Genomic DNA, 13,282 nt, shown 5'->3' on the forward strand with positions numbered 1-13,282 from the left:
AGAACTATGGGGAAGATGTAGAATGATCTAAACGTTTTAGACAAATAAAAAGTATATTGTTTTGCTGTCAGAGACTCAAAATGGTACAATTTACTTCTTCCTCAGATTATAATAATAATCATTTTCATGTTAACACAAAAATGAAGAATATATTTATCAATATAATATAATATAATATAATATAATATAATATAATATAATATAATATAATATAATATAATATAATATAATATAATAATAAATATAGGAGCAAGCTAATAATATTTTTATAAAACTAGCCTGGTTTTTGTTTTGTCCCATTTTAAATGAATAATTTTTTTAAAAGGAGCATTTCAAATACCTCTATAAAAAAATTATGTTCATCGCACTTTTCCTGCAGCGACACAGATATCATGCGAGAGAGATCACGGATTTTGTCTGAAAAGTAGGCCCGGTAGCTTTGTCGTTTGGCATCAAGTTTTATGGTATAGTTTATATTTGCATTCAAGTCTAAATAAAGAGAAATAACAACAATCATACATTTTGTGAAGACAAACATACCTTGTTATTTTGTTGGTGCAGTCATTGGCTATTGCAATAAATAGATATAAGAATAGACATGAAAACCTGATCGGGGATCATTTTTCAATCTATCCATGGTGAAACACAATTTTAGGGTGTTTCTCAAAGGACTGGTACAGTCAGTGTCTCGGGTGGGGATTTTGGACGGGCTGTAGGTTAGGGTGTTCCTCAAATCCACGATGGGTCTCGATCTGAGCAAAACAACATACAATAGAAATAAAACATTGAACAAAGCATGTTAACTTATTGTGTTGCAATACTACATCTGAAATGGACTTAATTGGGATTTTGAGCTACGTCATTGACAAAATTCGACACAAAACAAAAACATATATTAGACTAAAAGCCAAAATCAAACTAATTTAGAAATAAAGGTTCTGTCCTAGTTCCGGACTCAAACTGTGCAGTTCTGTCTACAATTTATTTGACTGAGACAAATTTTAATAATACGTGAAGAATCCTATAATCTGAGGTTAAAATCTGTAGCCTTTAATCGCTGGTTTGTTCACTGACAGCTTATTAATGGCCATTGTGTAATTTTCTTTTTCTCTGATAAAATTCTGGGATGTCAGAAGATTTCAGACTCTTTGCTGCAGTGTAACTTCTTTTACAACAACTGTTAAACCAAGAACAAGTAGAAACTGATGGCAAAGTTAGCGCAACAAATACAAACCCCTTCAAGGAATGTGGAAACGAGTCAGGTGGACAGTACAGCAAGAAGAGAAACTTATTAAGTTATGGAGGTAAAATAAGGTGTGTCTGTATGGAGTTTTTATTATCAAGGCCTGTCATGAACAAAATTAACGCTACAAATTGTTTTTGTTTGCTGCTTGCTATCATTAGTGAGAGAACGCAGGTCTGAACATCACGGATTTATGATGTGAAACTTCGTACGAGTCTTTTTCTTGTGTGTGGCAGTTTTTTACATTATAATCATTGAGATCCTACAGTGTGACATGGAGATCATGCTCGCTCAGTCTGACAAGCAGCAATCACAATAGACAATCATTGTTGAAAGATTTATGATCAAACTCTTGATGTCACCCAAATGAGGATGGGTTTCCCTTTTGAGTCTGGTTCCTCTCAAGGTTTCTTCCTCATAACATCTAAGGGAGTTTTTCCTTGCCACAGTTGCCACGGCTGCTCATCAGGGATAAATGCACACCATTTACCTTGACTGTTGATTTCTGTAAAGCTGCTTTGAGACAATATCTGTTGTGAAAAGCGCTATACAAATAAACTTGACTTGACAATCAAAAATCACACAGTGTGCACCCGGCATGACACGGTGCCTACAAGAAAACCTGTTCTGGTTAAAGGCTTCAAAAAGGCCATATGGTCACATACATACTGAAATGGTTCACAAAAAAACATGAATGTGTTAGAATTATTGTAAAAATTTGGCAATTTTAAAAAGAACCAGCAAACATACACTATATTTCCAAAAAAATTGGGTCACCTGGTCATAATATGATGTTATTTTTGAGCATTGCCTTCCACATGTAATCCGAATTTGCTCTTTTAATATATATATATATATAAAAATATGTAAATATACATTTGTAAAGAAAAAAAAAAAGAAAAAATTATATTATCAAAATAAGGAAAAATGTATTATACAAATCCCATTTATGTCCATGTCAATATGCAAATATACCAGAAATTTCTGTTACTTCATTCACATAGTACCACATTGTAATATTAACTTAGCTTATGATGCCACTCTAACAATGATTTATATACATATGCTATGTAGCTGTTGCTACTATTTGTGTTAATAACTCTTTAAGTAGTCGACTACGAGTGTTGCTGATAGATTTGTGGTTAGAAATTTGTTTTTGGTTTGCAGCATGTTTTTAAAAATCAGTGGAAACTGCTGCGGTTGCTGATGATCTCACACCAGCATCACACCAACTATTGTGAGATTCGAAATGCCAGACCTTAAAAGTGTGACTGCTCCTTTGGAACCAACAGCGAGATCTGGCAGCTGGTCTTGACTGTGGTACAGAGAGGACTGACTCAGAGAAATACCAAAATATTGCAGCCCGGAGCGTACAGACGAGCCACTGATTCTCTGTCAGTAGAGAGACACAAAACAGAATTCATCTTGAATGAGTGAACCTTTTACTGTTTTGCAATTTTCTGTATCATTTACATTAGCTGCTAAATGTAGATAACAATAAAAAATTAAGCAGGTGATGTAGGATTGTGCATAGAAACATTAAATAAAATATAAGAAGATATAAAGGGACCAAAATTGCTGAATCATCTGCATAACCCAGTCCCTGAGTTGAGTTGGTTGGGCCATTGTGTTAAATAGACACAACAGCTCAAAATGGCAGGATTGGAATTGCCCTACACAGCATAGTAGACCTAGCAAAGCCCATCCCCAGGTCTTCTTTCTCCTTTCTGTATTACTTAGACACCAAGTGATGCAGAAAAGCCAAAGCTACCAAAGATTGAAAAATTATCAACACAGATTTATCTATCAAATTAGACAGTAATTAGACACTCCAGGGAAATGCACAATCTAAGAAGGAACATGTCAGGTTTGTATTTCCTTCACTGCAAGTTATGAGGTGTTATCAAATGGTTTCAAGACTAGCTCTGTTCGCAAGACTTCCGGGTCAGCGGCCATCTTGCTGTTTTTCCTGCGCCTCCCAGTATTTAAGACACCTGAGACTTTAGCTCAGGGCCAGATTATCTGACCGGCTTCCTAAAGGCCATGGGATTATTCTTGCCACCCTGCCTGCTCCTGCTCCTGCTCCTGCCCCCTGTTCTGCTCTGTTTCTGGTTTTGAACTCTGGACTACAGTATGTTTGGTCTGTGTTTTGCTCTGCCCTGTATTGCTCAGTTGCTGTCTTAGATTTTTTTTTTTTTTTTTTTTTTTTTTTTTTTTTGGTTTTGCTTCTCTCCCTGCATTGCCCTGTTCGCCTGTGTTAAGACCCTGGACTGTTTTTTATACTTTGTTTTTGCCTGTGCCCCATTAAAACCTGTAATTTCCTTACTCCATGTGTGCATCCTGCATTTTGGGTCCTCACTCACCTAGTCACACCTGCAAGAGTCTCTGACAGGATAATCTAGCCGTGCACCCTGTCCCCTGCTTTTCTGATAGAATAGTCTGGCCTTGCACAGTGTCCTGTGAGAGCTTTCCTGACAAAAAGAACTTTAATTATCTTCGTTTACACACTATAACCTTCAAAATAGTCTCCTTGCACAGCAATACATCACTGGATCTCTGCAGTGGTGTCAAAACGTGACCCCTGAGCTAGATCTTCATCTTCGTGAAAAGGTCAAAGTCTGCAGGAGTCAAATCTGGCAGGTAGGGTGTGTGCAGAAATTAGTTCATGCTAAGTTCTTTGACGATCGTCATGCACGAGTTGCCAAATGGTTTCGACATTTTCGGGGGTTGAGCTCCATTGTTAAATTGTCAATGACCCTTGTTTGAAACATTCTTCAAATGAAAAAGGAATTTAATTTAATTATTTTTAATGAATTGGCATGGTTTTATCACATGGATCCCCATCACTCTTTCCGAAATTTGTAAAAACCCTTAGTTGTGGACTTTTCGATGATTATCATGCAAAAGTTGCCGAATAGTTTGGACATTTTCAGTGGTTGAGTTTCTTGAAGGTCTTCCTGGTCAAGTTCAAACAATCTCAGCTTTCTGTTTATTACAACACATTTTAAATAATGAAATCTGAATGGCAATAGGAAGTTGTCATACAGTTTTGTCTGACCTGTGAATGGGTGGTGGCAATATCTGCATTTCTTCCATTAAAGATGTAGATGCTGCCCTGGCCATTGTCCTCTAGAGGTGCTCCTACCACTACATCCATCTTACCATCCCTGTTTAGATCTGCAGGGCTGGCCAACGTCATTCCAAACCTTCCTCTTTGTCCTGGAATTCCTTTTAGTACCTGAATGTATATTACCTGTAAAACATGCAGAAAAAAGTTTGTGTGTTGCTAAAGAACATAACGGTAAGTCGTGGGTCACTTTTAAAGTAAACATGTCCTACAAGAGGAACAGAAACAGGTACAACAGCCCAAGCCTACAGGAGATGCTTAAAATAATGCACCTGTCAGTTTTCTTCTAAAATTACATGGCATCTAATGAAAATAATGCAGTTTACAGTAATCAAATAAACCAAGTCAAAAACTTTACATTGTTTAATTGATTACTGTTAACTGCAATTTATGGTCAGTTATTTATATGTGATGGCTTTTTAAAATATTATTCCTTTTGTAGACATTTTTACAAACTTTCATAACATGTTCGTAACACACAATACTGTATGCCAGTCATTTGTAATACCACTAAATTGACAACAAAATGTAAAGTTCTCTTTGTGTTTCATCACATTAAAGCAGGAGAGGTCTAGATTCTAGATTAACCCAGCTATTAGGGTTGCACAAGCCAGTGCACTCTTAGTGCTGGTCCCAATCACAGATAAATGGGGAGGGTTGCTTAGGAAGGGCATCCAGCCAAATCAAACATGCGGCTCACAAACCAGAATTTTCATTGGGAGTGAGGAAGATATACAGAATTTGAAATTAGTTTATGAGAGGGACCATGCATGCACTATGTTTTGGAAACAAAGTGAGAGAGACCCGATTGAGATTGGTTTGGACATGTGCAGAGGAGGGACATTGGGTATATAGGTAGAGGAATGCTAAGGATGGAGCCACCAGGAAGGAGGAAAAGAGGAAGACCAAAAACATTTATGGATCTGCTGAGGGAAGACGTGCAGGTAGTTGGATTTAAAGAGGCAAATGTAGAGGACAGAGTAGTGTGGAGACGGATGATCACACTACGCACACTGAAAGAGAAGTACACAAGTGAAAGAGATGTACATTAGTGAGTACCCTGCTGCTGGCATAATACAGTTCACTTTATCTTCCCTATGTGCTGGGGTTTTTTAATGGTAAAAAAGGACAACACACAATCATGTATTGGCTACCCCTCTTTAACTCAGTCACTGAAACCCTCTAAGGTGCCAGTACATAGGTGTTCACATCACACAGGACCTGTCTTGGTCCTGCCACATCAACACCGTGGTGACGAAAGCCCGGCAGCGTCTGTACCATCTGAGACAATTAAGGGACTTTAAACTACCCTCTCAGGTGCTAAAGACTTTCTACACCTGCACCATTGAGAGCGTTCTGACGTGTACCATCACTTCCTGGTTCGGAAACATCAATATGCAGGACAGGCAAGCCCTCCAGAGGGTGGTGTGGGCAGCTGAACGTACCATCCGCACCGAGCTCCCTGACCTGGACATCTAGTCAAGTCAAATTTATTTCTATAGTACTTTTACAACAGACATTTCTCAAAGCAGCTTTACAGAAATTAACAGTCAAGTAACTGTGCCAAATGATATGTATGAGCTTGAGACTTTTTTCCAGCCCAGCTTTGTTAGGGAGAGAGAGACCAATGAGAAGAAGACAGCACGCAGTGCCGGACCAGAGCCAGTAAGATTGTGGAGGACCTCAGCCATCCCAACAATGGACTGTTGCCTTCAGGGAAGCACTTCTGCTTCTTGACAAAACAGAGAGAATGAGGAGGAGCTTCTTCCTGCAGGCCATTCAGAGTTTAAACCAGGAAAAACCCAGGATCTAGTACTAGACCTCCCTCTTCATCATTACTCATTTCTGCACAACTTTTTCTGCACTATGACCCTAACTCTGTGTCACTTTATACCACACCATATTGCAAATGGACACTTCAAGGACAATCACTAATCACTTTAATTTGTACTGTCAATATCTGCCATAAACATCCATGTATATACATATATTTTCATATATTTTATACTTTTTTATTTATCTGCCTTTTTTTATTTTTATTTTTATCCTTAATTCTATCTTTTTTTGTTTTATTTTTATCCTTAATTCTATTCCTTTTTATGCTTAAATGCCAGACAGACGTAAAAAACATTTCATTGCATGTCATACTCTGTATGTATGTGACAAATAAAATTTGATTTGATTTGATATCTCAATGCTTCAATGCCTGCCACTTGGTTGGGATAAGTGAAGGGAAGTGGAAAACAAATGTTCATATTATGTTGATCAAATTTATTTTCAGTAAGTGTCAAATGTTACTAAGTAGAGACTCCTGAGATTTTTCGAAGCCTGAGATTGAGAATCTCTGGTAAAATTGTGCAATTCGAAGTTGTTAATCTTCTCTGGAACAGGTATTTTCAGTTAGATCTTAAGAATAAGAAAACAAATTCTGTTTTGTTACTTTTACACTGTTGTGGTTTCGCTTTACCTGGGATTGCATAAAGGTGTAGACAAAAACCTTTCCTTCCTGATCCCCCTCAATTTGCAGTGGAGCAATAACAAGTAGAATGTCAGACAATGTGTTCGAATCCAAGTCCACCACACATAACTCAGCACCATAATAGGCACCAATTTGAGGCTGAAAAAAAAACAAACAAACAAGATGACTGGATTTTTCTGATTCAGGTGAATGCACAAAATACATCCCTAGGATTAAATACTGTGTAGCAACAATTTATTATGTGATGTATTGCAGTGCACATTTTATGATATATAGGAGTAACTAATAAGATCACCTCAGGAGAATCCAGTGAATAAACAGTGCCTGTAGTGTCTGATATGATCACTTTGCCCGTGTGATTATGTCTTGGAGCTCCCTGAATAATGTAGTTATTCTTCGTTACATTTGCTACTGTCATGGAATAACCTGTGAACACAAGAGGGGCATATTTACTCCCAGATGTATTATAGCACTATATACAGACATACAGTAAATACTAGTTGGTATCCAACTATTTCAAGACTAGCTCTGTTCTAGCTCTGTCTCTTTCGCCAAATGTTATCCCTCAGATTCTTTAAAACTTGGCAATAGAACTTGCTATTGATGGTCTGATCCCCAGGGGACGAATTCTTGATGCACAATGCAGAGAATGTCGAAAAGATGATGAGCATGCCCTTGTTTGAGGTGTGGACCTGCCTTGCCTTTTTTCAGTCGTGGAGCTGATGGATTCTTTCACTGTGAAGACTATTGCTTCGTTTCAGGGTCATACCTAAGTTTTATCACTGGTAATGATCCCCGATATCAAGGATGGGTCATCCACACCATGCTGAAGAAATTCTTGACTTCAACGTGGTGTTCCCTTTGTCCTGGGTCAGCAGCCTGGGGATGAACTTGGCAGCAACACAGCACATGCACAAATCACACATGATGATTGCCTGGACTCTTTTGAATGACACACCGACAGCTGCAGCAATGTTGTGGATTGTTTTCTGACTATCATCATGCACAATTCCACCTCATATGAGAATTACAAACTTTTACAGATCAGCCATAACATACATTTTCTGTAGTTCCTGCTTTTGCTCCAAAACAGCTTTGACCCATTGAGTCATGAACTCCACAACAACTCTAAAGGTGTAAATTTGGCACTGTTAGGCCCTTGAGCAAGGCCCTTAAGCCACTGTGCTCCAGAGGTGCTGTATCATGGCTGACCATGTGGCCCGACCCCAGCTTTCTAACAACACTGGGACATGCGATGAAACAATTTCGCTGTGTTGTAAAGTACATGTGACAAGTAAACAGATCTTAGCATCAGGTCATTAGATCAGGTTGAGAGGTAAGGCCTCCAAGGTCAAAACCTTGAGCCTTTTGTAATGGTTCTCAAATGATTCCTAAACATTTTTTGCAGCCTGGGAGTGTGCATTCTCCTGCTGACTGAGGCCACTGACATTGTGGAACACTGTTGCTATGAAGCGGTGCATTTGACCTTCAACAATGTTAGATTCCAGAGCATCACCCTGCCTTTCCGGTTTGCCTTCATCCCATTGTTCATAAAAAATAAATGTACACACATCTGTCTTTCCACATGACAAGATAGAATACACAATTTATCAGTCAAAGCCATCTTCTTCCTCTACTCCATAGTCCAGTTCTGATTATCATCTTAACATGATTGGTGATTTTGGTAGTGGACCAGGGCCAGCATGGACGCTTTGACTGGTCTGTAGTAGTTATGAGCTGGTATCAAAAGGTTTTAAGACTAGTTTTGTAACATATCATCAGGACATCACAAGGCTGCACGAAGAGTCACATGGAGCACCGTGCTTCATAAGTCAGTGTGCCAAAAGACATTGTCCTGTGTAAATCTCAAGTTGCGCAGCTGGTGCTATTCCTACCATGTGCATCATCAAGTCTGCTGTTCTGACCATGTGCGCACCCTGTCACCACGCTCTCCACACATGTGAGTTTATTACAGGAAACATAATCTCACTTCCGCACCCACCTTACTCACCAAATTTGCCTCCTTTGGCCCTCTTCACAAAGATAGGAACTCGAGCTGAGTCAACAACACTATGGGAATGACAGTCCAAAACTGCCAGATTGACCAATCCCTGTCTAGTGTGTGGGGGCACAGCTAGGCAGAAGGAGAGTGCTCGCTGGAGCTGGCCGTTCCCTGAAGCACTGAGCATGGCAGGGTTAATGGACCAGGTCCCTGGAAGTGTCAGGGCGGGGGTAATGAGGTGCAACCCTTTCCCCGATATTTCCCAGCATGATCCTCAGAACGTCCTATGTTACGACTTTTTGTCCGAAGCCCTCTAATTGAAATTTGAGAAAATTGAGATCTGTCATCTCCCAGGACTCCCAGGAAGAGCATCACACAGGATCCCTCACAGGGATGTTCTTTTTCTGTTTCTTCAATGAAGAGAGGTACTGGGTTGTGGTTGGGGGTGCGCCCGCTAAGCAGCTCCATGAGAGCTGGAGTGGGAGAAACCGCATTATCGGAACCCATCTCCATTGTAAGTTGGAGTCTTTTTTGAGATTGGATCAGCTGGGCTGGCATTTATCATGCATATTAATTATCCTTGGATGGCCATGACCTTGTCACTCGTTGTCTTTTTTAGGTACGTCTTTTTTTTGGTAAGTACTAGCTACTGCATGCTGGGAACAACCCAAGTCTTTAATTGCCATATTCAAGTTAATCAATATTATAATCGCTAATATAATTGCATTGCCATAGTCAAATAATTTTTTATTCCAATCAAGGACATATGGCTGTGAGAGTCGGGTGCCCACAAACCTTTGACTATGCAGTGTTTTGGCTTCTGTACAAAATATAAAAAAATGACTTCAATGGCTTAGGTTTGAAAGAAATCTTACCTAAATAACTGTCATCATTGTCACCCATCTTAAAGGATCCCGAAGGTTCTCCAAGGTAGTACATCTGATAACCACCTTTCCACTGAAAGGCTCCAACTGCACCCATTATTATTTGACCCTAAAGACACACACATTTTTATTTCTGTTGTAGCATTTGAATAGTAGAAGCATATGAGTGTATGAAACTGGTGTTATGATTTTTACACTTTATTGCATGGGTAATATCACAGGATTTGTTGTAATCACAATGGAGACACAAGCAGAAATGTAAACCAAATACTTGAAGAAGGAATACATGTTTAGTATACAAGTATACATGGTTTAGAAATGCACATTTGATATTTAAATATATTGTAAAAAAAAAAAATAAATACTAGGCCAATGTTTGTTTTATATCCAAATTCCTGTAAAAAAAAAAAAAAAAAAAAAGAGTGATGCTCAACCTTTAATCAAGGTTAGATCTGTTTGCTTGTTTTATCTTGATTTCAGTGGAAATTATAAGACCATATACAGTAGTAGATAGCAATATTCCTTTCGACAGATAATTTTATTTATTATTAAATGGTACTGGAAAAAAAAAGTCACATACTATTCATCTACATCCATTTCCTGGATGTAGATGAATAGTATGTGACTGAATATTGTCCGTAATACTTTACATGGCACCGCTTTGCTGGTGACACATAGACGCATGTTTCAGTCAAAAATAGATGACTAAAAAGTAAAAAAAAAAAAGCAATGCAATAACGCTCTTGCTCAAACTTTTAAAGGTCATGTCCACACTAATACGTTTTTGTCTGAATATGTCAACAAAAACATAGCTTTTCAAAAACTTTCTCTAAAGTGGATAAATGTGAAAACATAGTTTTTGCGACGCACGGTACAGGGAGATAAACGATTTTAGACGTTTCGGTGTGGTTAACCAATTTTTGGGAAACAATTGAAAACAATACACTCAAAAAAATTATTCTTTCAGCTAATTGAACCTAAGAAAGCAATTAAAATAAGATATATTTAAAATGCTATAAAATAAGTGTTATTGTTCCAAATTACTCTTTCATAACATGAATATAATGTATCCAAATCCAACCTCATTAAATTACATACACTTTACCTGATTTGCTGCCATAAGGAGCAAATGTAGATGTGGCGCATGCACCTTACAGTCGCAAAATAATAATAATAATAATATGCAAGTCGGGGCAGAATAGCAATATTAAGTGTATTGTTACTAACTCGGTGACAAGGATGATTTGGATAAAAAGATGTGGAGCTTCTACAAGTTAAGGTATTTACAAAAAAATTTACCCTTCAAATCATTTATCCAACAACTATTTTTGACATTTAATCAGTCTTGATTGAATAAATATCGAAGTTTTTCTGTGATTGCAGTTATGGGAGAATTAACTATTTCCTGCCTCCTACTAAAATAATATATAAATATATATATTTAGAGTAACTTTGTGTTAGACTTTCTTTGGGAGTGCCGAGGATAGACAGAATTCGAAACGAGTTTATTAGAGGGACAGTGCATGTACAGTAGGACGTTTTGGGGACAAGGTGACAGAGACGTGAATGAGATGGTTTGGACATGAGCCTGGAGAATTGGAGGTACGTGCTGGAGAGAAGGGGAATGAAAATCAGTAAGAGTAAGACAGAGTACATGTGTGTGAATAAGAGGGAGGGCAATGGAATGGTGTGGTTGCAGGGAGAAGAGGTAGTGAAGGTGGATGAGTTGAGGTACCTGGGGTCAACAGTGCAAAGTAATGGAAAGTGTGTTAGAGAAGTGAAAAAAGAAAGAAAAGAGTGCAGGCAGGGTGGAGTGGGTGGAGAAGAGTGGCAGTGGTTTAAATATTACATAGAGTGGGATAGGTGGTAGAAGGTGCAAGATTGGTGGAATCTTATTAAAAATGCAATTAAGTTAAACATAGATTGTTGTATTTAAAAGAAACTGAAAGGTTTGACCTACATTTGGGGAAAAATCTGCACTGAAGCCATCCTGTGCAAATTCTAGCTTGGCGGATTCTCCTGTAGTCTCGGTTCCTAATACAGCAACAATAGCATATAATAGAATTCTCCCAATTTCCCTTTTTCAGCACCATACAATAAATTCTTTGCCAGAGGGCAAGATGGAAAGTTGTACACAGGTCAAATGTACAATACCTTCAATTGCAATGATAGTCTCTTCTAGTGTGTCTTGAATTTCCTTTAGTACAGAAAAGTCATTCACTTTAAATACGTTTATTATCTGGATCCGATGCAATAGTTTTCAACTCAGTCTCTGCTGATTGACTGGTAAAGGCACTGCCGACCTAGTGAAGTAAAAAATAGAGCATAAATAAAGACACTTTGGCAGTTCAACAATATTCCATATGCATTATTTTGTATAATGAAATCAATACATACCAAAAATATAAAAAAATTAAAAAATAAAGATTTTTTTTATTTTTAAACCTTTAATCCACAGCGGATCATCTGTCTCCATACTACCCTGTCCTCTACATCTCCCTCTTTTAAATGAACTACCTGCATGTCTTCCCTCACCACATTTATAAACCTCCTCCTTGGCCTTTCTCTTTTCCTCCATCCTCAGCATTCTTCTACCAATATACACCATGTCCCTACTCTACACATGTCCAAACCATCTCAGTCGTGCCTCCCTCACCTTGTCCCCAAAACATCCCACATGCTCTGTCCCTCTAATAAACTAATTTATAATCCTGTCCATCCTCATTACTCCAAATGAAAATCTAAACATCTTTAGCTCTGCTACCTCCAGTTTTTGTCTCCTCCTTTCTTTTAGTCCATGCCACTGTCTCTAAACGATACAACAGAGCAGGTTTTACCACAGTCCTATAAACTTTCCTTTTCACTCTTGCAGATACCGTTTTATTACAAATCACTCCTATCACTCTTCTCCACCCACTCCACCCTGCCTGCACTCTTTTCTTTACTTCTCTAACACACTCTCCATTACTTTGCACTCTTGACCCCAGGTACCTGAACTCCTCCACCTTCTCCACCTCTTCTCCCTGCAACCGCACCGCACCACTCCACTGCCCTCCCTCTCATTCACACACATGTACTCTGTTTTACTCCTACTGACTTTCATTGCCCTTCTCTCCAGAGCATACGTCACCTCTCCAGGCTCTTCTCATCCTGCTCTCTACTCTCCCCAGCTATTAAGCTATCTTCTTAATAGCTGCTCTCACTTCCTCCTTACTAATCCTATCCACTTCCTTCTTCACCATCTCCACATCATCCAACCTTTTTTCCCTCTTATTTACATCATTCATCAGCTGCTAAAAAAATACTCCCTCCACCTTCTCAACACACTCTCCTCACTAGTCAACACATTTTCATCTGTTTCAGATGGAAATGTGTTGACTAGTGAGGAGAGTGTGTTTTTTGCTTTATTGCTCTAACTTGTAGCACATCTTTCCCAGCTCGGGTCTTTCTGCCTGGCCAATTGGCCAATCGGTATAAATTCTGCCTGGCCTGGCCAATCGGTATAAATTCTGCCTGGCCAATCTCCTTCCTTAGTGTCCAGCTTCTC

The 13,282-nt window shown here is 38.7% G+C and overlaps 1 protein-coding gene and 1 long non-coding RNA gene across 3 annotated transcripts in view; one reads left to right on the plus strand and one right to left on the minus strand.

Moving 5' to 3' along the window:
• The window catches only part of LOC310734703 (integrin alpha-M-like), a 266,739-nt gene that overhangs the window by 9,640 nt on the left and 243,817 nt on the right, over positions 1-13,282 (minus strand). Inside the window, exon 17 of one of the 2 annotated variants that reach the window (XM_083557075.1) lies at positions 341-489. The exons of the other annotated variant lie outside the window; for it this stretch is intronic. Coding sequence (XP_083413201.1) covers positions 341-489 — 149 coding nt within the window. The remainder of the gene's footprint in view (positions 1-340; positions 490-13,282) is intronic. 2 annotated transcript variants of the gene reach the window in all.
• The window catches only part of LOC310734807, a 195,283-nt gene continuing 182,763 nt past the window's right edge, over positions 763-13,282 (plus strand). The window contains exon 1 of the long non-coding RNA XR_014536148.1: positions 763-1,417. This is a non-coding gene — a long non-coding RNA (uncharacterized lncRNA). The remainder of the gene's footprint in view (positions 1,418-13,282) is intronic.

The sequence above is a fragment of the Silurus aristotelis genome (genome assembly GCF_946808225.1).
Source record: "Silurus aristotelis genome assembly, chromosome: 12".
Lineage (NCBI taxonomy): Eukaryota > Metazoa > Chordata > Actinopteri > Siluriformes > Siluridae > Silurus > Silurus aristotelis.